Source organism: Mus caroli, unplaced genomic scaffold (genome assembly GCF_978045245.1).
Source record: "Mus caroli unplaced genomic scaffold, Mus_caroli_1 scaffold_11, whole genome shotgun sequence".
NCBI classification, from domain to species: domain Eukaryota; kingdom Metazoa; phylum Chordata; class Mammalia; order Rodentia; family Muridae; genus Mus; species Mus caroli.
This window is the reverse complement of record NW_028227266.1, coordinates 101772977-101800507: the sequence shown is the minus strand read 5'-3', so window position 1 is coordinate 101800507 and position 27531 is coordinate 101772977. Positions and strand designations below refer to the sequence as shown.

The following is a 27531-nucleotide window of genomic DNA, read 5'->3' as shown; positions in this document are numbered from 1 at the left end:
TTGACAATCATGGCTGTCGAGTCAAAGGAAGAACTCCCAAGCCCTTAAGTCCTTCTTCCCTGACATCTTTTGCTCCCAGTGACAAAGCTCAACCTCTGGACAAACACATTTTGTGAACAGAGTTGCTAAAATGTAAACTCTTCTCATGGAGTGAGAAGCTGAGACTTACAGATTTCTCTCCCCCTTCTGGGCTATCTGGGCATGGGGAATCCTCTTGAGAGTCTGCCTGCACAGTGGGTGTTGGGGAGCCCCCTCTCCAGGCCGATTCGCTTCCTTCTTCTCTTAGAACACTAGAAGGCAAGTGCAGGGACATAGGGGGATGGGTGTCCCTTTACCTGCACCTGGTTGGTTTGGGCTGGGACTTCTCCCAGCAGACTCCAAGATTCCGGAGTGAATCACCAATGACCATCTTCAGATGGGAAAAGATAAGCCAAGCAAACACTCACGCCTACAGCTGCCTCCTGTTCCAAGAGCAGCAGACATGAGCTCACCGGCCTTCCACCACCCGCCCATTCAAGTCTGCACCCCAGGGGCCTGTGACCTAGCAATGGGAAAGCAACTGAAGGAAGGGGCATCTCTGTAGTCACAGGTAGCTCACTCACTGTGTGGCCTGGCAAAGTTGGTGTAGAAGGAAGCAGACTCTCTCTCGTCACAGCTTTTTCAAACTGTGGGAAGGTGCTCACCCTCTCCTGGGCTTCTTACAGTTCACTCAAGCATGCATTCCTCAAATCAACAGTTTCAAGAAGGCACTACCTTCTGGGGATTCCCTATGCTCCCATGGTAGTCCCAACTCCTGGAGCTGCAACAGTCTGTCCCCAACAAGTCCTAATTGTAACAGCATCCTGGATGTGCCAGCATGGTTAGCCTTGCCTCCAGCTAGTCAAACACAATCGAGGTCTGCAGATATAATTAAAATGCAGAATCGCTTGACTTGAAGGAAGGAAGATGATCTATATGATCCTGTATGATCTGAGTTGGCCTGAACCAATCAACCACAAAACTTAAGAGAACTGACAAGTGACAAAAGAATGGACCATCTAGAGACTGCCATATCCGGGGATCCATCCCATAATCAGCTTCCAAACGCTGACACCATTGCATACACTAGCAAGATTTTGCTGAAAGGACCCAGATATAGCTGTCTCTTGTGAAATTATGCCGGGGCCTAGCAAACACAGAAGTGGATGCTCACAGTCAGCTATTGGATGGATCACAGGGCCCCCAATGGAGGAGCTAGAGAAAGTACCCAAGGAGCTAAAGGGATCTGCAACCCTATAGGTGGAACAACATTATGAACTAACCAGTACCCCGGAGCTCTTGACTCTAGCTGCATATGTATCAAAAGATGGCCTAGTCGGCCATCACTGGAAAGAGAGGCCCATTGGACTTGCAAACTTTATATGCCCCAGTACAGGGGAACGCCAGGGCCAAAAAGTGGGAGTGGGTGGGTAGGGGAGTGGGGGGGAGGGTATGGGGGACTTTTGGGATAGCATTGGAAATGTAAATGAGGAAAATACCTAATAAAAAAATATATAAAAAAGAACTGACAAGTGTGTGCATGGGACACACACACACAGACACACACACACAAACACACCACGAACAGCAGCTTTGGCCAAGCCGGTGAATCCCAAGAGCCTGTTTGTGATTGGACTGCTTGCCTCCAATATTGTGTGAGCCAATTCCTTGTGCTATATCTTAATATGTGTGTGAATGACTTCTACTGACTTTAGTTTGAGTAACCCCAAATTGGACAAAACAATGTCTTCCCCTATTTAGAAGGGGGCCCTCAGAACCTTTGAATATAGTAGTAGCTTATGTGCAAAAAGGAAATTTGAAGGTGTGGATAGGATTTTAAATTAGGAGCATATCCAAGATCCATGGAGAGCGGTGAGCAATATAATTCCAAAGGTCTTTATGAGATAAGAAGGAGAAGGGGGGGGGGAGAGATTTCAAGACACTAAGCTGCCATCTTTGAGGATGGAGGAATGTAGGTGACTGTAGAAGCGGAAGAAAGTGAGGAAATCACTTGGCACCACATTTTTCCAAGGGCATTGCTTTCCCTACAGTAAGTCCTTGTTTAAGCATCATGGCTGGGATCATTTGTTACAGCAGCGATAAGAAACAGGTGTGAATCCAGTTCAGAAAGATCCCTTGCCTGTACATGACTGCCCTCTTTCTGGAGGGACCTTTTCTCCACAGCAAAGGATGTTAAATAACATTTGGAGGGGAGGGGCATTGCAATTAACCAATTAATTAAGCCTTAGCCAGCCGTCTGGCTGACTGCTGAGCTGTAGCCAATTGAGAAGTGTTCTAAGCCTCACTTCCGGGTTCCTCTAAGGTGGTGGTTTTGTTGGTGGCTCCTTAGAACTTCTGTGACTGCAGAGTGCAGAGGGGGCGAACCCCTTTCATCTTGTTCCTTGCTCAAACAATCTGCTTACCATGACACCCAAGGAATCTCCCACTGCACCAAGGACCGCACCTCTTCTTTGGTTTCTCTTTACTTGTCCCCCTTCCTAACACAGCAGGTCTGGATTGCTCTATCTACCTACCTTGTTTGTAAGAACAGTTCTAGAAGGGTCCCTGTTGGACCCATGATTCAAGAAGACAACACCAGTATGGTGTCCTGCACTGGGAGGGCCACGTGACCCAGCAGAGCCAATTAGAGTCTGTCCCAGGATTTTTTTCAAATTGCATTTAAATGAACTGCAATGGACATGCTCTGGCTGCTGGCTGTGACTCTTCCAGAAGACAGAGCTTCATGAGGACAAAATGACAGTGACATTCAGAGATACTGTCGTCCACCTGATCACGTCTGTCAGTATTTCCTTGCTGGATTTTGTGTGCTCTGTTCTGGATATGTTCTAGCTATGAGTCTCATTCATTTTTAAATATTACAAATATACCACAGTCAACATCTAGCATTCTTTTTGTTATAGGCACTTCTACTTGTTATTAAAATGGATAAATCATCTTTACATCTTGGTCTCCTGGTAATCTTCTGCCTCTTGATTTTCAAACTTTCTGTGTGTTTTAATGTTTTTTTTGTGGATTTTGGTTTTGTGGTAATTTATTTAGTTTTGGAGTCAAGGTTTGACGTCGCACAGGCTTGCTATGTAGCCAAGGCTGGCCTTGAACTCCTGATCTTCTTGCCTCCACTTCCCAAATGCTGGGGTTACAGGTGTAACCTTTGACTATATTAGCTTATGTGGCAAAATGAAATTTGAAGGCGTGATTAGGATGTTAAATTGAGAGCTTATTCAAGATGCATGGCTGTGTATGTGCGTGTGTGTGTGTGTGTGTGTGTGTGTGTGTGTGTGTGCATGAGTGTATAATGACAAAAGTCTTCATGAGAGAGGAGAGAGGGTGAACTGATAGATTTCAAGATACTAAGCCACCATCTTTGAGAATGGAGGAAGAGGTGGGACATGAAGGAATATAGGTGACCTCACATCCCACTGCCTTGGATGTCCCTTTTCAAAAGCAATTTGACTCTCTCTCTCTCTCTCTCTCTCTCTCTCTCTCTCTCTCTCTCTCTCTCTCTCTCTCTTTAATCCAACCTGAGACTCTCTGAAATGGAAATGATGAGGGTAGGCCATTTGCATGGGCTTCAGTTCTTTCTCGGTTTAGTTATAATATCAGGCTCCACGGAAGGGGGCTTGCCTCCACAACCCTCAGTTGCTACAGCCTTTGATTACATTTTGTTTTATTATCATTTTATAAATCTACCTTTTATTCTTCCCTCCCTTGGAAGACATGTGTCTAGTGACGTTTTCCTGATCACCCATACATATTTCCAATGGAGGAAAACCACATTTCAATCCACCAACCATCATGACCATTTCCAGGACCAGCTCCTGTGGCATCACACATTTAAGGCTGTGCAACCATGACCATCATCTGCCTCTCAGACACTTCATCTTGTGATGCTGAAACGAATACCCATTGGGTAGGAGCTCCCCATTCTCCCACCATCCCTCCAACCCTAAAAAACTGCCATTTATGGTCCCTATCTATACATTTAGCCATGTTACAGACCTCACTTAAATGAGATCATATCTTTGCTCTTTTGTGGTTGGCATACTTCACTGATCAGAACATCCTCCAGGTCCGTCTATTTTATAGCATGCGTGAGAATGTCTTTCCTTTTGATGGCTGACTAATGTTCCACCCTGTGGCTATGTCTGGTTTGCTTGTCTATTTATTCATTGGTGGAGACTTGGGTTTCTTCTACCTTAGCACTGCTATGATCCAGGGTATTTAACTATTGCTTAGAGCCTCTGCTTTCAGATCTTCCTCCTGTAATGGCCTAGTGTGTTTTCCATTGCTGGGATAAAAGTACCTGAACCAAAAGCAAAGTAAAAAATTGGATTTATTCAGTTTACAGTTCAAGTTGTTTTTTTGTTGCTGGATCGAAGAAATTTCTTATATTCCTAGGTATTAATTCTTTTTTTGTTTGTTTGTTTTTGTTTTTTGAGACAGAGTTTCTTTGTATAGCCCTGGCTGTCCTGGAACTCACTTTGTAGACCAGGCTGGCCTCGAACTCAGAAATCCACATGCCTCTGCCTCCCGAGTGCTGGGATTAAAGGTGTGTACCACCACGCCTGGCTCCTAGATATTAATTCTTACTGCACATAAATTTGCATGTATTTTCTCCCATGTCTTAGGTTGCATTTTCTGTTTCTAATTTTTATTTTATGTTTTGCTTGCACGTATGCCTGTGTAAGGGTGTAGTGTCCCCTGGAGCTGGGGCATAGACAGTTGTGAGCTGCCATGTGGGTGTTGAGAATTGAACCCAGGTCCTCTGGAAGAACAACCAGTGCTCTTAACCACTGAGCCATCTCTCCAGCCCATAGATTGCTCCTTCTAAGATGCCATTGACTGTCTCATTTGACACACAAAAATGTTTAAAAATTCAACATCATATAACTTTTAACAATTTTAATACATATTGCCTATACTTTTGGCATCACATCTAAGACAGCTTTGCCCAGCTCTGTGTCACAAAGCTTGATCTCCATGTCTCCTTTTGAGTTTTATAGTTTTGGATCTTATAATTAAGTCTCAGATCCATTTGAGTTAACTTTTATATGGTCTAAAGTCTGTCCATCATGTGGTACCTCAGTTGGCAATTCCATGTAGCTCATACATGGGATCCCACCGCCTCTCATGGCATCTTAGGTACCCATACTGTGGCTAATACCACATCCTTCTCCGACAGTCTCTTGGGCTCTTTCCTGGTCTCATAGCCACTATGCTCCATTCCAATCTGTCCCCCACCGCAGTGACTGGTGTGTCAAGCTTCAGCTGTTTTGTGCCTTCTTCATTTCTCTCACCTGACCATTCCCCTTCTCTTTCTGGAAAGTTCCGCTATACATGGGAACTCTGATTTTACTTATTTTATGAAGCACCTTTAAGTATTTTCATTAAAAGGTCTTCTGTGCTACATGAGCCTGTCTTGTTGATGGAGACCATAACGCACTAGAACTTATTATGATCCAGCCATCTAACCACAGCCTTTGGGAGGCAGAGACCTTGTTTCTGCTCCTAAGGGTGTTTCCCACTCAGTCATTCTGTATGAGGACAGTGAGGATGATGCTAAAACTCACAGTCCGTGACCCAGATATGTAAAGCAGAATCCACCGTATTTGTTACCTTAAATAGGCAATTTTCTCCCCCGCTTATATGACATGCCTGGTGACTTTGCTGTCATTTGCATAGCTGTGCACTGTTTATCTGACTGGAGGGACAGAGCTCTTCAGTTTTTACTCATCACAGAATAGCCAATGCTTGATGGTAATCGACCAAGAATGTGAAGACGGGGAGTTAGCTCAGTCAGTAATGAGGACCTTGGGCTTATCCTCAGAACAAAGGGAAGAAGAAGCTGGGCATGTCGGTGTGCATTTGTAATCCCATCACTGAGAAAGCAGACCTTTGGGGCTTTCTGGCTGTGGTGGTTTGTATATGCTCAGTCCAGGAAGTAACACTAGTAGGATGTGTGGCCCTGTTGGGTGTAGGTGTGTCACTGTGGGTGTGGGCTTACGACCCTCATCCTAGCTGCCTGGAAGTCAATATTCTGCTAGCAGCCTTCAGATGAAGATGTAGAATTCTCAACTCCTCCTGCACCATGCCTGCCCTCGATGCTGTCACGTTCCTGCTTTGATGATAATGGACTGAACCTCTCTGAACCCGCAAGCCCAATTAAATGTTGTCCTTTATAAGACTTGCCTTGGTTGTGGTGTCTGTTCATAGCAGTAAAACCCCAAGACACTGGCCATCGAGCGTAGTCTTCTTAATGAGTTCAAAGCCAGTGAGAGACCTTGTCTTAAAACAAACAAAACAACAACAAAACCCCAGGTGACTCCTGACCACACACACACACACACACACACAAATAAATGAACCTTACCACTCTTGGCCTCAGAGAGTCAAAGGTCACTGTTGTTTAGAACAACAGCAGAGTGCAGCCTTACAAACAATGTGGCAGGCAATCCAGGTTTACTAACATGGCCACAGGAAAGCCCACTAAGATGGTTTCCATGTCTTCTTAGGCATAAATCCCCAGGCACAGGACTAGACCTCCAGTCACTACTCAGCAGATCCAGTGGCAGCTCTTGTTCTTGCTGCCTCGCCCTTGGCTGCCCTTCCTACAGGGCAAGATGCAGATCTGATAGATAGACTCGTCTCTCTAAGGTGTTTTGCCAACCCTTGGGGCTGGATTCCTAAGCTCTGAGCTGGGCACTGTGAGTGGGTGCCGGCAGAGTGGAGAGGGATTCCTGGATATACCTGTCTCCCATCTTTCCAGAATGGAGAGTGTTCTGCATTCTTACCGCTCTTTAAGGCTTCAAGTATCATTATCTGACTTTGAGTCCACCTCTGGGAAGCAGTGAGCCTCGAATGCAATAATAGGCGTAAAAATGCAAAGGGGATAGCAACCACACTACAGGACAACCCCATCCCTCTCACTGCAATCCTGAGGCGTCCTTGGTCCACTCTCAGAGTCCTGGAAAATAGCACTTCTGTGCTCCATGGCTTTTATTTCATGTACCACCAGTGTAATGTCTTGGTGCACCTGGCAGTGGAGGGTGAATGTCACTTTAGAGTCTGGAGTTGATAGTTTCATCTAAGCATAAATATAGGACACGTTTGTTTGTAGGACAATAAAGAACATACAAATCCATAAAGAACAAAGGGACATTGTTGCTAGGCTTTCCTGTCCCCGCCCAGCGGAGAACCACTTCTGTCTGGGTGTTCTTCCTTAGCGCTGCCTTGCTTTGTGTGCCCTAGCAGAAATATCCACACCCTTGGTCCATACGGTGTCCCATCCTGCCTCATTTCACTTAACATCAGAGAAGCTCCTTTCCAATGTTTGATTTACTCTTAAAACATTAAGATTGGGGCCTGGAGAGATGGCTCAGTGGTTGAATACACTTGGCTGTTCTTCCAAAGGACGTGGGTTCAATTCCCAGCACCCATATGGTGGCTCCCAACTGTCTGTCATGCTAGTTCAGGGGATCTGTCTCCCTCACACAGACAAGCATGCAGGCAAGACACCCGTGCACAGAAAATACAAATACATAAGTAAATCATTAGAAAGCTTCCCTGCCCCTAGAGGTGTGGCAGGCATGGCTGCTCTGTCACAGGCACATCAGTAGGTGGCAGAGAGAAGAGACTATGTCTGCGCTTGGTGTTCTGACCTATGAACATCTGAATGATTAGTAGCCTCACACTTCCTGAAATAACTGAGCCTGAGATGACCACCAGTCCGGTGCCGGGCAGGACCACATGGGCTCCCAGGATGGAGGGTGAGCTGGAGACTAGAAGAATCCCACCTGGGACTGAGGGTCCCAGGTGGCAGTGAGCCTGAGACAGATGACCCTTGCAAAGGACCACTCTGGTAGGCTGGGAGAGGAGTGAGCTCAAGACGACCACCAGACTGGCACCATGAAGCCTGGACAGGGATCTTGCCCGAGGTGTCCACTAGTCCAGCAGTGGTCAGACTGTGCCCAAGATAACCCCTGCCTGGCACCATAATGCACAATCAGGGCACAGCACTCCTGAGGTGACCCCAGATACTCAGAGTCTCCAGGCACACCACAAAGAGGAGCAAGTCAGTGGTGGAGAAAAGGAAGAGAACAAGAAACAGAAGGATGTGGGCACAATGAAGAAAGGCAGAACTGCAGACTCAAGGGTCATGAGGAACCTGATGTGAGCAACTGGTGGTGCCACCTGGGACCATAGCGGGGCCCTGGCCTGTGCTGACACAGGGAGAGGGCACATCTTGATCTGTAACCCTGCAGCAGCTAGGCAGATGTCCCTGGTCTGGGATACCACCCAGGGACTTGTTGATGTCTGAGTGTTGTGCAGAACTGACCCTATCCTCACCTGGGCATCATGGGATTGCTGCCCCTGGGGTCATGAAAGGAGGTCATGCTGCAGAAGCACTTGGGCCCTCCACCTCACTTGGCAGCGAAGTAGAGTTGCCCCTGGTAGCAGGGTTGTGGGTGAGCCAGCTCCAAGGGCGCGTGTATGGGAGAGCTGGCCCTGTCCCTTGCCTGTTGTGTAGTGACATTGGTTAGGGAGAGATGACCCTCCCTCACCCCTTGTTACCTTTGGCAGCAGGAGAGCTGCCCTGGGTCATCAGAGCAGGAGATCTGGCCTGCCCCTCCCCTGCTGCAGCACTTGGGAGAGCAGGCCCTGCACCTCCTGGGGCAGCACGGTAGAGCTGGTCTGGATATGGGGGATGCTGGTGAGCCATCTCCAAGGGCAATGAGAGGAGGAGAGCCAGAAGGCTGACCAGCTCTGGTATCTCTCAGGCCCAGATCCAGGGCTTTGAATTGGCCTACCCCAACATCTACCCCATTGATGAACTGCTGGAGTGCATGAATGGCTGGTCAGTCCTACAGATCTAAAACTACAGGATCACCATGACACAGAGCAACAACAGGATATCTAAGAGGAGTCCCAGAGTGTTTCCAGTATTGATACAGTAGCAGGAGTCAGAGGCCTTGTACCAAACCAACAAGTCATTGCAATGAACATTGGCAAATAAATAAGTATAGACAAAAGAGTGTACTCTGGGACACACTGTGACACACTACAGCTTCTGTAGCAGGGGAGGTTGCAAGGGAAGAGGGCAGGTACGAAGGGATGGGGAGATGAGTGGTACTGGGGTGAATGGTATGAAGTTCACAAAGAATCAATAAGAATAAAAAAAAACTTTAAAATTGATGTGTAGTACAATTCCCAACAGGACACATAAACACAATAGATTTGTGACTATTCCACAAACATCTTGCAGTTTATTTATTGACACTCCGATGATAGAGTAGTCCTTCCCTTTGAGTTTCTAAGCAAATGAGTTACAACCTAAGACACTGTGCAAATGATCGGGTTTCCACTAATCCTTTCATTTAGAAATCAACATTTTTAAAGCCATGACATAGCCCCACGTCCACACTCCATCTAAGTGTCCTGCGCTGGAGTGTTGGTGTTGGCTGAATACCAAAGAGGAAATGTGCATCTAGAGGCAAACGTGAGGAAGTTAGAATTCCGGGACAACAGTAGATACGTCTGACTTAGAAAACAGCACTAGACAGATGTCCGTGACTCTGCCGAATCTCTGGTAGGACGCAATGGCTAGGTACCACTCTGGCTAAACGATTGGAGATTTATGGAGGACTGTGTGCAGCTGTAGAGGGGAGAAAAACTCAAGACAGCACCCCCAGAAAGCGCTACTTTCAGCTCTCCACTTGTGTGAGAGGCATTTTGTATAGTCCTCCTTCCAGTTTCCTCCTTGATAAAGTAGAAATTAACGGGTTGCCTTCTCGGCATAGGAAAAGGGCTTCATCATTCATCGTTCTGGAAGGACCTAGCTTTGTTCACATTAGCTCACTAAATGTGTGCACTGTGGGTGTGTGCTCTTGCAGGACGCACAGATATATTGATAATTATAGTCATAGCTGAATATCTGTCCTTTTTTTTTTTTTTTTTTTTTTTTGGCTTACCACACACATGGTCCAAATGGAAGGAAGTTTGTACCAGCTACTAAGAATGGGTTGGAACTGAGGCCAGTACTCTGAATGTTCAAGACCAGGCACAGTGGCTCATGTATGTAATCACACTTGGGAGGCAGAGGCAGGAGGATTATTGCAAGTTCAAAGTACACCAGGTTAATTTAGTGAATTTCAGCTCAGTCTGGGCCACAGAGCAAGATGCTGTCTCAAAAAGAAGGAGGAGGAGGAAGGGGAGGAGAAGAAGGAGAAGGAGGAGGAAGAGGAGGGGGAAGAGGAGGAGGAAGAAGAGGAGGAGGAAAGAAAAAAAAGAAAGAAAAAAAGAAAGAAAGAAACTAAATTAGACTAAAATATAGTACAAATAAGACAACCAAACAAAAAAGTATGAACAATGCCATCCCTGCTCCTTATAAATTTTATATACCTATGCATTAAGTATATAATAGGTTATATCCTAGTTAGATTCAGCTATCAACTTGATAAGCCTAGAGTCATTTGAAGGAGAGTTCCCATTGAGGGATTACTCAGATTAGAGTAGCCCGTGGTCATGCCTGTGAGGGATGGTCTTAATGACGGTGGATGTGGAACACTTCATCCACCATGAGTGGTGCTATCCCCAAGGCAGGTGGACCTGGGTTGTAGAAAAAGGCTATCCTGTGAATGAGCCAGATAGCAAAGACAGAGACATCAGCACATTTTTGCATCTTTGAGGAGATGAGTTTGCATATCACAGTCAATTCTGAAATTCAATAGCTCCCCAGACCAGGAGCTTTATCTGTCCATAGTATGTTCCATTCTTATCTGTACAGATTCTACGCAATGGACTAGTCATGAACCATGATCCACAATGGGTGCAGGAAGCTTGGAGAAAGGCTTTCACCTGTAAGTCGGAGAGACGAATGAGGCTTGCAAGGCCCAAGATCTGGCCCATCATAAGCTGCTCTCTGGAAGCCTCCATGAGCCTCTGGGGTTCATGTCTACCCTGCAACATTATCTGCGAACCCTCCTTGCTGCCTCTGGTAGTCAGAGAGTAGAAGCTTGTTTTTGTAAGCTATTCTTACATGGGAGGCAGTAAGTTGACTCACTTATTTCAATTTCCTTAGAACATTTCCAGTTTTAAAACTGAAAGTCCTGTGTCCCAGGGCAAATGGGGGTTGTTTGTTCATCCTGGGAACCAGCAAACATACAGGCAATCCATCTCAGAAACTTTGGAGTTTCTCGGAGAGCCAGACAGAACAGCAGTGCCTAGCTAGAAAAGGTCTCACCCACAACCAATCAATCAGCTGCAGACTCCTGGCTCAGCTCCTGGCTATTGCCTCCACCTGCATTTCGAGCCAAAGAAAAACAGGAAGTTTAAGAAAAAGAGGAGGTCCTGAGGTGCAAGGAAGGGACAGCTTAAAGCTGACTGAGCAAGTGTTCAGTTAAGATCTGTTTAGGATTCTGTTTGGCAACCAAAAGACACCAGGAAAATCCTGTGTCATTTCTACTGGTAGATGTTGGTAGCGATCTACCAACATGCCCTTTTCCCCCAAACCCAGGGCACCTCACCAGATTCTGTAACTGGCTCCACTTTGCCAGTGTCCCACTGGGCTCAGTTTACAAATTTTCTGACCCACACCCCACATTCCCATCCTGTTTAAACTGTGGAGCGTCTTTCCCTCTGCAGCCAACAAGCTGACTGAGTGAACTAGCCAGATAAGTAGTTATTTCCTGAGCTCTATCTAGGTGGTAGTCCCCAAATTTGATGGGCTTCTTCTGGGACCCTGCGTTTGAGAAACACAAGACAGGTCCCTGGATGTTGCGGTTACTCCCAGATTTGGGGAACAAGAACAGACTTGTGGAAATAGATGATTTGTGAAACAAAATATAAAATTCATTTGATTTTCAGGGGGAAAAATGTAATTCTTGGGGTTAGTCAGGTCAGGCCCTATCTCCAGATACATTGTTCTCTAGCCCTTCCAGGATGTGGAAACCTATTTATTATTTAGAACCCAGGGCCTTGAGGTGAGGCATGTGACAAAGGTGAACCTCCATGTTGACCCCTTCTGAGGACCTCTGTATCTTACCCAAGCTCCTTGGTGCTCTAGGTTAGCCCACATCCCAGGGACATTTGGTGTGACACCACTCTGAACATATGTGGCTTGTCAAGAAGACCCCAGGCTCCTCCAGGACCCAGATGCTCATTAACTCTCTAAGGAGGTGTGCTAAAGTAGACTTATGTCAACTTGACACACAAGCTAGTGTCATCTGAAAGGAGGGAACCTTAACTGAGAAGATGCCTCCATAAGATCCAGCTCTAGGGAATTTTCTTAATTAGTGATCAATAGGAAAGAGCCCAACCCAGTATGGATGGTGATCAATATGGAAGAGCCCAGCCCAGTATGGATGGTTCCATCCCTGTGCTGGTGATCCTGGGATCTATAAGAAAGCAGGCTGAGTAAGTCATGGGAGTCAAGGCAGTAAGTAGCATCCCTCCATGACCTCTGCAGCAGCTCCTGCCTCTAGGTTCCTGCCTTGTTTGAGTTCCTGTCTTGACTTCCTTTGGTGATGAACAGGAATATGGAAGTCTAAGCCAAATAAACCCTTTTCTCCCACAATTTGCTTTTTGGTCATGGTGTTTCATTCCCACAATAGAAACCCTGAGATAGGAGAAGAGAGTCCACCACATCTCTAGAAGCCAAGAGCAGTCCTGGGCATTAGCACCAAATACTGATCACATTGAATGTTCTAAGAGTTCCTCACAAGCCCTTTGGCTCCCTCTCTTTGCTTCACCCTTAGGCTGGACCTGAGCCTCTTGGGTGTACTGCTGAGCTTCAGGACCCAGAATGGAAAGGAGCTGGGAAGATCAGCTCATGAAGATGCCCACCCCCCACAGTATCAGCCCACCCGTCCCTCACCCCCACAGTGAAGTCCAAGTTGACTTCTGCCTTGGTTTCACTCTCCACCCCTGAGAAAATTTAATCAACTTCCAACAGTAAGGCAGACCCAGGCCACCAAGGTCCTCCAACCCAAGCCAGCAGGACACTGCTGGAAGAATCCCATTGCTTCCACTGGGTCCACAGAAACTCTCCAAGCACAGTCCAAATCCAACTGGCTCGCTCCTAGTCTCATCTTAATCCGTGGTGGCTAGCATGAGATGAGAATTTGAGACTGGGAAAGGAACCCTGAGACCATGGAGCCCAAGCCTGCAGGTCATGGATGAGAGAAAGTAGAAGACAGAGTCCTTCTGTGGTCATGGGAAAGGGGGGATTGGGAGGGAGATGCTGAGTGGGCATTCCTGCTTTGCCAGTTACTCAGCACGCAGCCCTGTGCGGTTCTCTTCTTCCTCAGCTGTGAGATGGAGGTGTTGGGTTGACACCTCTCTTCAGGGCTGTCATTAGGATTATAAAAGAAAATTGTATTTATTGCATGTGTATACATGTGTGTATACATGTGTGTGCAAGTGCACATGCATGTGCTTGTGGAGGCCAGAGGTTGACAGCAAGTCTCTAGTTTTGAAGCAAATTCTCTTACTGAACCTGGAACTTATGGGTTCCGCTGGGCTGGCTGGCCAGGGAGCCTCAGGAAACCTATCTCTACCCTCCCAGCACTGAAATTAGAGGCCTGTGCCGTGGCTCCCAGATTTTTACATGTATCCTGGGGTTCTGAACTCAAGTTCTCATGCTTGCATGGTGAATACCTTACAGACTGAGACATCTCCCACTCTCATAGAGAATTTAGAGGCACAGATCTAAAAGTCCAAGGAGAAAAGCATGCCAATCAGCTGAAACCAGAAGGCAAGCAGGAGACAGGGGTGCTGCAGAGCTCACACCCACTGCTGAAATCTGCCCTGAAATCATGCCAAAAGCCAGAGGGCAAGGGAAGCTCCTTGAGTTAGCAAGCTTGATAACTGCACCGTTAGAGGTGAAAGCAAACCCCTCCCTCGTCGAGCCTCGATCTGTAGCTACAATAATCAGACAGCGATACAAGGGGAGGGGGCTGAAGGTGTGTAGCAGTGAAGCTAAACAAAGAACCAAGAGACCTGCAGGAGAACAGCCAACTCTTTTGGGACAAGAGCGCTGCGACAAGTCAGGAGAGAAGAGACATGGCGCAAGAACACCAAGAGGTAAAAACAGACAAGGCTTTGACCCAACGCGCGCCTCTATACAGAACAATAGATTCAATAGTAAAACCGGGGAGTGTTTACAAGAAGATATAGGGGAGAAAAACACTTAGGAGCAATGATTCAGTGAAGCAAGCCTTCTTAGATGTAGCACCAAGAGGAGGATCCAAACTGCTGAAGGCTGATATATGTAAGCCAGACACGGCAGTACATACTTAGTAACCCAGCAATTCAGAGATAGAAATCAAGAGGATCAGGAGTTCCAGGCCAACCTGAGCTACACAGTGAGTAGTGGGTAATCTGCCTACGTGAGCTTAAAAACAAACAAACAAACAAACAAACAAAGGCTGGGGTTGTATATAGCAGTAAACAAGAAACCCTGTCTCAAACAATGTGAATGTTGAGGACCAACACCTAAGGTCCTTTGACTACTGTGTGCGCACATGTGAGCAGGTGTATACATACACACACACACACACACACAGAGAGAGAGAGAGAGAGAGAGAGAGAGAGAGAGAGAGAGAGAGAGAGCAATAATCAGGATTCATCAAAATTAAGTATTTTCTCTATAAAACCATTTTAAATGATTAAAAAAAAAAAACCAACCTACAGATTCAAAGACAAAATCTGCAGACCAAATATCCCAACAAAGGACTTATAACTGGAGTGCCCAGTGAGCTCTTAAAGCTACACAACATTAAAGGAAAACAACAACATGAAGGAGCAATGAACACATGAAAAGAAGGTCAATCTTCCTCTCTCCAGCCACAAGGACAACATGAATGAGACACAAAGAGGTGGTACCGCATGTCTATTAGAATTTTTACAAAAAAAGAGTGGTAATATCAAAAGCTGACCAACTGCTAAGCAGCTGACACCCGTGTAAGGTGAGGTGACCCTTCCAGGAAAGAGTTGGGAAGCTCCTTTTTTAAAAAAGTATCATTGTTCAGGGCTGGTGAGATGGCTCAGTGGGTAAGAGCACTGACTGCTCTTCCAAAGGTCCTGAGTTCAAATCCCTGCAACCATCCATAATGAGATCTGACACCCTCTTCTGGTGTGTCTGAAGTCAGCTACAGTGTACTTATTTATAATAATAAATAAATCTTTCTTTAAAAAAAGTATCATTGCTCAACAACCACACCACCCAGCAACACTCCACGGCATTCACCCTAGAGAAATTACGAGCTATGTCCACACAGAAGCCTGTACGTCACCACTCTTGCGGATTTATCTGAACTAGTCCCAAGTGGGAAATGAGCCAAACGCCCTTCCGTAAGTGAACATGTGTAAACGAAGCACAGCACATCCACACCTTGGCGTAGTACTCAGCCGTTAAAACGAACCAGCTCCTGATCCGTGTCACAGCTTAGATGGACTGGAACGCAAATACGTTATTCTGCATGAAGACCACTGGTTTTTCAAAAGGTCACCTGTTACATGCTTCCATGTATGTAACAGCCTTGAAATAATACAATCCGGGAGATGGACACTAGACAGTGCTGGGGGTTAGGGACAGCGGTCAGAGGATGAGACTCTCAATGAGCGGGCACAAGGCACTTCTCTGCGGAGGGTGGTGAAACACGCCTGTATCCTCAGATGGGTGGTGTCTGCACAGATCTACCTGTGATAAAGCAGTACAGGACAGGACTGTACGTGCACGAGATAGCAATGGTGATTTCCTGCTTTTTTGATATCCCTCGTCATTACTGTTGTCATATAGCATGGAACCCTGAGGGTGAGTGGGTGTAGGACACACAGGACCTCTAAGACCAGCTTTGTTGAGAATCTGTTATCATTTCAAACTGAAAACCATTTTCTAAAAGACTCTAAACAAATCAAGCTGTGCCTGGAACTAGCAACACAAGTGACTTTCTCATGGGGTCACTATGAGAGAGCCCCCAGTGATGGTGACCCGTGTAGAGCATGAAGAAGGGCAAACTCATACACCTCATTTCTTCATTTCTTCACAGCATCCCTTGGGAAAACCATCTCTAGAGAGTCTAAAAATAATAAACAGAGAGCAACCCTCTATCCTGACACAGGGCTGGGGCAGGGGGCAGGAACACTCCCACCGCAGCCTCTGAGTCTCCCTATCCTTGCCCTCTTGTACCTCCCTCCCCACCCTTGGGATTGGGCACATAGCAAACACTGTGCAGCCAGTGCCTCTACAGACAGAAAGGCTGCCAGGAGGTGGTTACAACCAATGCAAGGGTGGGAAGGGGAGAATGAGGAGGGTCAGAGGCCTCTGACCTTCCCCTACAAACACCGTTTGTCTCAAATTACATGCTGAGACAAGAGAAAATGAGGAGAAGCGTGCCCTCATCCCAACAGCCCAGGCTGGGTCTCCTAGCTTGGAAAAAGAGATAGTCCTGTCACAATCAGGACAGATGAAAGGGACTCTCCACTCTCAGAAATGTTAACTCGCTCTCATTTGTTCTGTGTTGGGAGATGAAAAGCTATAGAGGGCTTAGAACATCAGCCCAGAGAGGAATCCCAGTATTCTAATACCAGAGAAGCCATCAGTCCTCATCCTTCCTTTCCCTGCCTTCTGATAAACTTGCCAAGAAGGCCTCCTGAGAACAAAACACTGTTCTGAAGTCTATGGAAATGCGCCCCCTGGAGGGAGGTGGGCAAACCACGGTTGGCTCTTCTCTGATTCAGGGAGTCCAGTGGGAGTGCTTTCCTGGGGGTGGATTAGGTTGTTGGCATGCTGCCCTGGATTTTGGAAACTAAGAAGTGGCACTCAAGATGCCTCACCAGGGTTGAGGGGGTCAAAGGCCTCAGAAGAACCTCGACTTAGCTCCAAAACGGTGTTTCACTTTGGGGAGCTTCGGATTAGTCTGAGGCTGCCAGGAGAAGTCAGGAGCAGAGCCTACCTCCTCCCAACACTCTCCTATCCCAGGATCTCCAAGGGAACCAGTTTTTAATTTAGAGTCCTGGGCCTGTACTAGACTAATTGGCAGTGATGTTTGAGCAGGTTCTGGGATTCCTAAGAATCTTCTTGCAAACCAAACCTCAAGAGATGTCTCCTGGGGGTTGGAGAGACGGCTCCGTGGTTAAGAGCACTGACTGCTTTTCCAGAGGTCCTGAGTTCAATTTCCAGCAACCACATGGTGGCTCACAACCATCTGTAATGGGATCCAATGCCCTCTTCTGGTGTGTCTGAAGAGAGCAATGATGTACTCATATAGACAAAATAAATAAATCTTGAGAGAGAGAGAGAGGTCTCCTGCAGGAGGAGATATATAAATCCTCACCCCACAGGGCTTGGGAGGTGACTCAGTGGTAGAATGCTCTCTTACATAGCTCATGGCTTGGGATTCAACAGTACCACAGCAAACCAGAAGCAAAACACTTCCCAACCTATAAAGCGCTTGCCGCATGCGCAAGAGGATCCCAGTTCTAACCTTAGTACCTGTGTAAGAATGGCATTACCCAGACAGAGTGGGTTTGACCCTAGCAGTAGGCAGAGACAGGGGAGCCCTAGGGATCCATGGCTAGGGATCCATGGCTTAGCCAGTTGACCATAGTCAGTGAGCTTCAGGCCCTTTAAAACCCTTTCTCAAAGGAGATGGAAGCTGTCCCTAAGGCTGATACTATAGATTGTCCTCTGGCCTCCACATAGCTGCATGTTGACTTGTTACACACACACACACACACACACACATACACACACACATGCTATGTAAAAATTCCCCTGGCTGCATGGTGGTGCCTCACACCTCACACATTCCAGCATCCTGTTTCATGTAATAATAATAATAATAATAATAATAATAATAATAATAATAATAATAAATAATAATAATTGCAAGGCTCTTTCATGAAGACTTGTGAAGAGAGAAGAGGCAGGAGTGGGTCAGCATTGGGGATTCCTGTCTGGGTCCCCTCTATACCCACTCCTGAATGTCTCCCGGTCCTGGAGAAAGTACTGTTAACTGATGGCTGTGTCGTCGCCAGTTATAGAGCCAGCGTAGACGTCAGTGCTCATGAGGGGCGGGCAGGACAGTGCTTTGTGCCATAGCTGTTCCTGCCTCTCCCTGCCTCCCTTCCTGGTCCATGAAGGCTTGATTGCCTTATCAGTGAGGTTGGTAATGTTATCCTCTGCTAGAGTTGTAAAGCAGATGGGATGTGCGTGCAAGATCCTCAAGGTCTGTACATTCATAGAGCCCAATTACTGTTAGCTATTATTTGTTATTATTATGGACCTTGTGATAAATATTATTAACTGTCATTGATAACTAATAACTGCATCATGGAACTAATGGGACAATGGTTTCTTTTTTCTCTCTTCTTTCTCTCTCTCTTTCTTTTCTTTCTTTCTTTCTTTCTTTCTTTCTTTCTTTCTTTCTTTCTTTCTTTCTTTCTTTCTTTCTTTCTTTCTTTCTTTCTTTCTCTCTTTTGACAGGTCTCATGTAGCCCAGGCTGCCTCCAGCTTACTCTATAGCCAGTGATAACTTAAGCTTCTAATTCTCCTGCCTTTATCTCCTGAATGCTAAGATTACAAGACCACTACACCCAGTTTTTTTTTAATTTTTATTTTGAGTTCTTAAAAATCTATCTTTTAATCATTTTTAAGATTTTTTAAAACAACTTTTGCCCAATATTATAGTTTGATCATGTTTTTTTCTCCCCCCAACTCCTCCCAGATCCTCTCTACCTCACTAACCACTCAACTTTATGCTTTCTCTCTCTCTTTCAAACAAAGCAAAGCAAAACAAAACAAAACAAAACAAAATAACACTCATCTATGGCCATACCACCCTGAATGCACCCAATCTCGTCTGATTTTGGAAGCTAAGCAGGGTAAGGCTTGGTTACTACTGGGAGACCAGCAGGTGCTGTAGTCTTTAAAATAAATAAACAAATAAACAAATCTCACAAAACTCAAAATCAAAACAAAACAAAACAATAAGCCAAAAATGTCCAAGCTAAACAAAAAGCCCACAACAAACAAACAAAAATGGGTTTTGTTTTATCTTGGCCAGCTACTCAGGGACACGGGTCTGCTCTGAAGTATGGTTTGATATTCACAGGGACACTCCACTGAAGAAAACTGATGTTTGCCTTGGTTGGTATGTATCAATTGCAAATAGCATCTTGGTTAGAGGTGGGACTCACTCTCCCACCTCAGTACTGGGACCCTCCTATCTGGCTTGACCTGTGCAGGCCTACAGTGTGGTGTCAAGGATGGAGACCAGGGCGTCATTCAGAGCTGGTCTAACATTGAAACCGGAGCTCCTGGAGGACACTGGAATGCAATGCCTTGTTTACAGAAGTGAGAAGTGATCTATCTCACTTGGGGCTCACCCTGGGGAGACCCAGTTTTACTCTTACCCTAGGGCATTCTTACCGAGGTGCATAATGGGAACTATTCATGACACCCACTCTTTCAGAAAAGGACCACAGAGGGCCAAGAAAGGTGAGCCATGTGTCTGTCCTGTGTGACCCAGGAAGTGAGTGTGGCCAGGCCGTGGATCTGTATTCTTAGACTCTACTCCTCCCTCAGATCATGTGGCACATGGGTTTACAGCAACATCCACTCTTGACAGTCCATCCCAGTGACAAAGATGCCAGCAAAGTGACAAGCTATTGGGCTGAATGTCCCTTGTCACCTGCCCCACGTCATTTGTGTCACCTTTCCCTTGCTGGGAAGGTATAAGGTAGTCACCCAGCCTGTCATCAAGAGGAGAAAATCTCCCTTCGAATAGCAAAGGCCCAGGCATGAGTCACCAGCAAGAAAAAGCTTAGCTAGGATCTCCACTCAGGTGTGCCTAGGGTCTCCAGGACGAATCTGGCTAAGGTGGGGGCTCTCCAAACTGCCTGTCATCTGATGCTTATTATCCTCCAACCAAGGAAATGTTTTAACAGACTCAAAACCTCTTGACTGATAAGAGCTCTTGACTCTCCCTTCTGAGGCCAACTGGCCTAGGTCCAGGTCTCAGGCATGAATCTCAACATATGAATGTGGTTTTTATCTTATTTTTATATTTTTTTCAACGAAATGGCTGCCACCCACTTATTTTTAGAGGTTGGAGGTGCTGAGTCACTCTTGTCACCCTGACCATCAGGAATCCTGGGACAGCCACCTCTCTTTCCATTCTTGGGGAAAATGAGAGAGACCTCCTTCTCGTGCTGCCACAATCCCATTCCTTTGAGACCACCCATCCTTTGGACACACCCTTTCCTTCTAATTAGCAAGTTTTTTTTTTTAAATCTCCATAATTCTCTAAGTCCCTGTAAATTGGTAGAACCAAAATAATAAATGGAATTCCCATCCAGGTCTGGCTAGAGGGGAGGAGATCTGAGGACTGTTTTCAATTACCTCCAATTTTTTATGTTAGGAATATTCCAATGGGAAATCAAGGTAGCCTTTTAAAACCATGGTGGTGGTGGTGGTGGTAGTAACAAAAGAGGGATCCCCACGAGGAACCCCAGTTCTACCAGTAACAGCCTGAGGCAGAACATGCAGGTGGCATCGCTCTGCCCCACCCCCACCCCCCAAACCCCAGTCTCTTTCCGTTAGACACACATAGCCTGTTCACATTTCTTCAATCCTTCCATGTGAGGTCTGGGCACCCTCTACATCTAAAGTAGGAATTGTGGGAAATAATCTCTCTGCACCATATGCTTGCCGGACCCCAGGGCGCCTGGATGTCTGACCAAGGTCGTCTAGCCCCTTCCAGGAGATACCTTCTTCAGGAACCTCTCCCCCAAATTTTGTAAGGACGCAACCATTCCAGGTCCTTCAAGACCTGGGGGAAGTGGACCCTACTTTTGACCCTTACCAAAGAAGGCATTCTCATGCTAACAGTTTCCCCTTTTTTCTATTAACTCCCCATAACTCTTAGGCCACAGACACCTCTGGTGGCCTTTCTCCATAAACCTCGAGTGCCTGCTGTTTTCTTGAGACCAGGAGAGCTGGGGGATTCTCAAAACTGCTGGGAGCTATGCAGCCAGGTAGCAATCTAATCTGCGACTCCCAACTATTGCAAAGATGAAAACCCAGGCAAGGAATGCAGGCTTCTACCATCCACTGAGACAAGGTGCGTGTGCTCTGACTTGCAGCATCTCAGGCTGCTCACAGCCTGTTGCCCACAAGGTGCTGGCCAAACTCCTCTGCATCCCTTCTCATTAAGGAAGAGCGCATACCCACAGCAGAGACCCAACAGAATTCCCTGGAGGTGTTCTTTCTCCATGGAAGAACAGGACAGTTCCCTCTTTACAAAGTTACGTCTGTTCTTCTGATTATTACTCCCCACGAGAGCCTATGAGCATATGCGCGCAACACACAGAGAGAGAGAGAGAGAGAGAGAGAGAGAGAGAGAGAGAGAGAGAGAGAGAGAGAGAGAGAGAGATCGCCTCCTCACGCTCACACGCCGGGCCAGGCCCCACGGATGTAGCACCGGGGACAGAGAAGGGAGCCGGGTGCAACCCAGAGCTCCCGGACTGGCCTCATCGACGTCCTAGGTTGTGTCACCCACTCTGCCGCCCTCCTGCCCGGAAAACGAACACTACTCACCTTAATGTTGCTGAAGATCGAGCGGGAGCAACGTCTGGCTGGGACCGAGGAGGTGCCGCTGCCCTGGCGTGCTCCGGGCTTGGGCAGGAGCCCCATCGTGACTGAGGCGACGTCCCCTGACCGGGCCAAGGTGGTGGCGACAGGCCGGGGTCAGGTTCTGCGGGACTTGGGTGCTTCAGGCTTCAGCAGCGGTAGCCGGGCTATGGGGAGTGAGACGTGGAGACTGAGCGAGAGAGTGAGCGCCCAGAAGTTTTTATAAGTGGCAGCGATGATGAAACGCGCTCTCTCTCCTCCCTCTCTTCCTCGGGTGTCAGAGGTGCTGCTAGCCCCCGCCCAGCCGCTGTCGCCTCCCCCAGGCAGGTGTCTTGCGTCCTGGAGTCGCGGCTGCGGAAGCCCAGAGGCTCTGGGACTCGAGCTGAGTGAGCCCTGGCTGCCTATCAGGTCCTGCTGGCCAGGGTTGGGGGTTGGGGGTAGTGTGTGGGGAGGTGGCGGGTCCCCGAGGAAGAGGAGACCGCGTATGGAGGAGGCAGGAGGCTGCAGGCCAAGAGAGACCTGGGGACTTAAGGTGGGCGCGGCACTGGGGAAGGGGTGGGGAGCTAGAGTGGACTCGAGGGGCACGGGGTGATGGAAGGGAGCGAGGAGTCTCTGTGGCTCTTGGGGTTGTCCAGAGCAGGGCTCTGCGTGTCCGCACTCGCTCCGCAAACCTGGGCCCTCGGTTCCGGTGATGGCTCTGAGACTCGCTGCCCAAGCTCTGTTTGTGCTGAGGACTGATTTATATTTAAACTGCTCTTTGCGCTGCAGAGGAGGGTGGGAAGGCGTAACAAGGTGGAGAGGTGGGGGCCGCCCCAGGGCTGGGCTCGAACTCACTGGACCGGAGCCAAGGTAAACTGCAGGCGCTGTCGAGTGTCAGCGGGTCTGGCCTGAAGTGCTGGGGGTTGGGACAAAAGGAAGCGCTGGTCTGACACAGGATTGCCCCAACCCTGACCTCCTCTGCGAGGCTGGAGTGAGCAAGATATTTTTTCCTCTCCTGGACTGGGACCTTAGGGAAAGAAGGTGAGCCTTTTCCAGAAAAAGACAAAATAGATCCCGCAAAAGCTCTTGAGGCAGTTCGGAGGAGGCGCCCTTCCAGTTTCCTACTCTATTGTCTTGGGCAGAACCACCTCTTCCAGCCCAGCCCAGGAAAAGATGCTGTCAATATGGAGAACACCGGGTGAAGGATGGAGCCCACTGCTTCGTTATTTCTGAAGGCTGATGTTTTCTCAACTCTGGTCTGGTCGGTCTGGGGACTTCTTCCTACGCACTAGCAAGCCAAGGACTCTGGCTGGACACAGCAACAATCCAGAGGCTGTTGGACAGTGGGCAACTTCTTCGTTGCTTTGTTCACCTGCAGAGAGAAGTACAGACAGACTGGCTCGCTGGACCACCGTGGGACACAGGTAGTTAGAGGTGACAGTGTACACTGGACACAGAAGGCCCCCATCCATGGTGGATTGTGCCTGATGCTATGTAGATTTCTTGTGCCACCAGTGCTAGATCTAAGTGAGAGAGGATGCTTTGATGATCTGGACTTTACAGGTAAGGATGCCAGAGGGATCAATTAGAGGGACCAAAGCCACACCGCAAGGAAGTAATAGAACTAGACCCAGAACTCAGTGTTGCCTGATGCCAAAGCCCAGCCATGAACCACTCTTGTGTAGAATGAAGGAGGGTGGAGGCCAGAGGACAGCCCCAACTGTTTCTCAGATATCTTCCATCTTGATTTTGAAACAGACTCACTGGCCTGGCATTGACCTGGGGCTGGCCAGCAAGCCACCTGTCTCTGCCTCCCCAGGCCTGTGATTATAAGTGCCTGCTGCCATAATTGTTCTCTTTGATTACATGGGATTGAACTCAAGTCCTGCTTGCTAGGCAGGCCCACTACTGACAGCTATCTATCTAGCCTTAGGCACTTTTAAAGTTATCTAATACAGCAATTGCATTTCACCCTGGGGCCTCGGTGATTTAGAGTTTCTTCCTCAACACGTGTCCTTCCCAGGTAGATCCTTCTAGTAGACTCCCAGGGAGAATCCACCTCTCCTGTGTAGATGCTGTCCTGCTCCTTTAACTTTGCCCTCTGCCTAGTATCACGGCCAGTGTGTCACCTCCAAGGGAAATGCTTACTCAGAAATGCTATCGGGAGAGTTCAGCTAAATGCGGTGGTGTCTGACCGCAGTGACTCCAGTGAAACTTCTTTGTCTGTGTATGAACATGGATAGTCCACGGTATGATTAAGGGGAAGGTTTTTGTTGTCGATGTGAGGGAGAGAACCAACAGAGACATCTGGAAAGGCCCAGAGCAGAGAGAAAGCAGTAGACTGAACATGGCCAGCAGCCCAGACCTGGCCATGAGAGAAGCCGAGGAAGAGCAGAAAGACAGAGAAACCTAGGGAAGGGAAGGAGGAGGGGGAGGAGAAGGGGGGAGACAAAGAGATTGAGATGGGGGGGGGAGTCAAAAAAGAAGGAGCATAGCTGAACCTGCAGGGCTACAAAGGGAATGAGTAACCACCAGGATTTGGGGGAAACCGAGCTCCCTGCGAACACTAACAGTCTGTTGTAAGAGGTTGGCTGTTGGTAGTTAGAGGGTCATGACCTGACGCCCTCAGGGTTCCTTCTGTGGCTTGCATGACTAGGGCTAGCTCATGGTCACAAGATGGCGGCTCCTCCTCCAGCCTCCTCTCTTTATTCCAGGAAAGAAGTAGAAGACAGGGAAACAGGAAAGGGCCAGGCTCACAGCAGAGAAGCAACGTCTCACACACTGACTTTGCCTTAAATCTTGTTGGCTGGACCACAGAGGAACCCCCTACAAAGGATACTAAGAAACGAGCTTCACCCAAACGCTGCCCTCCGGGGTAACATTGAAGGTCTGTTAGGGAAAAGAAGAGAAACAAAGGTTGTTGTATCAACACTGAGTGTCTCCACGTGGAGCTATCCGCATCCTCAAAAGAGCATCACCAGGATCTCTCCGCTGGACTTCCCAACCCTTGGTTGCAGGAAATATTTGTTAGTGCTAAAAACACAAAAGCCCAGCCCCAGTGCACAATGGCAGGTCCTGGCCGCTAAGCCATTCTGTCTGTGTAGGGAGAGAGGAGGCTTCTGCCATGTTACAGAGTGACTTGCACACAGGAGCTGTGAACATGCAGAAGAGGGGCCCCAATGCACTCAGGACAGCAGGGTGGGGCTGGGGGGGAGGCTATGTGAAGAGGTAACTGTCAAGTGACCCCCTAAGAATAAGGATGAGGAGGAGGGATAGAGGTGACATCTGCTCCCTGGTGTCACTCTGTCTGGAGTACACAACCAGGAACAAGAGGAATACTTGAGGCTGGGGAGAGGCTAAACCAACTGGCATGCTAAGAATGGAGGCCTTATCCCGAGAGCTCAGCGACAGTACATTGAAGATTTCTGAGTAGCATGGGCTCTAAGCTGATTTGCATTTCCCATGATCCGGAAAGAGTTCCGGAAAGCAAGCGATACAAGCTTGGACTGCGCAAGAGGTAGGGAGGAAAAATTCAGGGAATACTGCAGGGAATCAGCACTCACATGCTGGTGGTACCCACATCAGTTGAAGACTCCCACAGAGCATTTGCCACGAGTTTGCCACACTCATTCCCAGCAGCGGGGACCCAGAAGGACTAGCAGCCACGGGGGGAAGCCAGTGGTGTCCTAAGGCTCCACCCAGTACGAACTACATAAAGGTAAAGACGGGCAGCTAGATTCTAAATATTTATCCGTATGGCCACAGATAATTGTAGTTCTCGTCTCTCAGCAAATAAACTTATCTGTGCAACAGATGGACACCCTTTCAGAAAACCACCACTGGTCAAAGTACTGAGAGCAAGTGATCGTTCGTGGGTGTTAAGCCCCAGGGGATACATCTGCAACATAACTCTTGCACTGAAGGCTCACGGAACGTTCCAGAAGATGTGGCGGAGCACTTGAATCCGAGAGCCAGAGGACCAGGGAATCTGCCTTGAGACTGTCTCCTAAAAACAAAAGGAAAGCTTCACTCCTGGTACCCAATGATATGGGTGTCTAAACAAGACCTGCACAAGGATGGTAGCAGCAGCCATGCTAACACAGAGAGAGGGAATCTCACAGGGCCCCGCCCATAGGCAAAGAATTATTGGCAGCTAAGGAATGCGGAGAGTGGGAGAAATTGTCTTCCCCAAAGAGGAGCCTTCTACTTGGTTGCCCAATTCGGAGTGGTCAGCTCTGAAATCATATACATACAAGTAACACCAAATGAACTGAGCAGTTGGGTTTACATTTATATATTTACATATAGTGTGTGTGTGTATGTGTGTGTGTGTGTGTGTGTGTAAAACAACAAAGCAAAAGAGGCCATGAGTTTGAGAGGGAGCAGAGGAAGAGTTGGAGAAAGTAGAAGGGGAAAGTGCTATTATAATTTTTAAAATTAAAATAAATTCTTTTTAAAGTGGGCAGCTGGTGGGTGGCTATGATGACTCAATGTCCCGGATAGACACAAAGTCAAGAAAAGGGTGGGTGGAGGTGATGCTAACCCTCCAGGAAGGATGAAGTCTCTCAGTGAGAGTGTGAAGAGAAGGATATCCAGAAAAGACTGCAGAAACATCTGCCCAAGAAATAGACCCAGAGCGGAAGGAGGTAAGCCAGGGGAGATAGGAGTGGGGAGAGACCAGAGGTCATGTTCAAAGAGGAAAACTGAAGACTGCCCTTGCTGTGAACAAGGTATGACCTGAGGGGCAGCTACCGAGCTGGCCAGGTCCCACACTGAGGAGCCAAGCAAGGGTGTTAACAGTGGATGATAGGGTCCAAGGCCAAATTCTATGGGTCCAGGAGAACCCAGAAAGGAGCAAGTGTAAACACACAATGTTCCTAGATGTTTTTTTTTTAGTCACAGGTCATAATTGGGTCAAATTGAGTGATGGCTAAAGGCACAAGTCTTTCTTGTATATGTTTCACTATCTTAGCCACTTTTTCTTTGTCCTTTTACAGTGACCTGCATGCACACACACACACATACACACACTTACTTTGGTCACATCTCCCCACCCCCCATATCCTCTCTTCCTCCCCCCCTCATACTAACCCCTTCGTGTTCCCAGCAAGCTTCCTCCTACTTTCATATCTTTCTCTCTGGTGTTGCAATTTTGTTTTGTTTTGTTTTGTTTTGTTTTGTTTTGTTTTGTTTTGTTTTGTTTTGTTTTGTTTTGTTTTGTTTTGTTTGTGACCCACTGCATTTAATTAGGGCTGCCTGCACGAGCATGGGTGGAGAGTTATTTACTTGAGCGAGAACAACCTACCAGTGGCTAGACCACTGAGGAATATGACTCTCTCTGCCTCAGCAACCATTAATTGCCTATGGTTCCTCGGGGAGAGGTGGGGCCTTGTGAGTCCCTCCCTTGTCCATGACGGAATGTTGATGGACCCAGTCTTGTGCAGGCAGCCGCTACAGCTGTGAGCTCATGATGCCAAAAGCCATGTCCGTGATGCCACGGACAGCATTTTATGGTACTCCTTCTTGCCCTCGGGCTGTCCCGTCTAGTGCTTCGAGCTCAATGGTCACTTCTCAGCACTTTGGCCATTTGAGTCTCTACGCTCAACTGCAGATGCTTCTCTGACCAAGGCTGAGAACGATACTGATGTTTGGTAGAAACAGAGATATCTACAGGGCAGTTTGACACCATTGTCCACCTAGCAAAACAAAAGTCACAGGTCCCCCTCTAGGGCCTATGACCTCCCTAGCCGTGGGATTTTGACCAGGTTTGGAGTACCTGGTTTGAATTCCTCCTGTGAAGCAGGTCTACAAACCAATAAGAAAGTGGTTGGTTACCTCCACGATAGTCACAGCACTGATGGTTGGTGGTGTAACTCCCAGGG

The 27531-nt window shown here is 47.6% G+C and overlaps 1 protein-coding gene, 1 long non-coding RNA gene and 1 other non-coding gene across 3 annotated transcripts in view; 2 read left to right on the top strand and 1 right to left on the bottom strand.

Annotated features, from left to right (window-relative positions):
- Nucleotides 1–22043, bottom strand: part of Slco2a1 (solute carrier organic anion transporter family member 2A1) — an 80917-nt gene extending 58874 nt beyond the window's left edge. The window contains exon 1 of the mRNA XM_021172521.3: nt 21638–22043. Coding sequence (XP_021028180.1) covers nt 21638–21733 — 96 coding nt within the window. The 5' untranslated portion in view covers nt 21734–22043. The remainder of the gene's footprint in view (nt 1–21637) is intronic.
- On the top strand, nt 7602–7731 carry LOC115032044 (small nucleolar RNA SNORA17). The gene has a single exon (XR_003837691.1). It is a non-coding gene; the product is annotated as a small nucleolar RNA SNORA17 (small nucleolar RNA).
- LOC147002138 (uncharacterized) lies at nt 22018–26056 on the top strand. The gene is made up of 3 exons (XR_015044478.1): nt 22018–22202; nt 23028–23212; nt 24364–26056. It is a non-coding gene; the product is annotated as an uncharacterized LOC147002138 (long non-coding RNA).
- The last annotated feature ends 1475 nt before the right edge of the window (nt 26057–27531 follow it).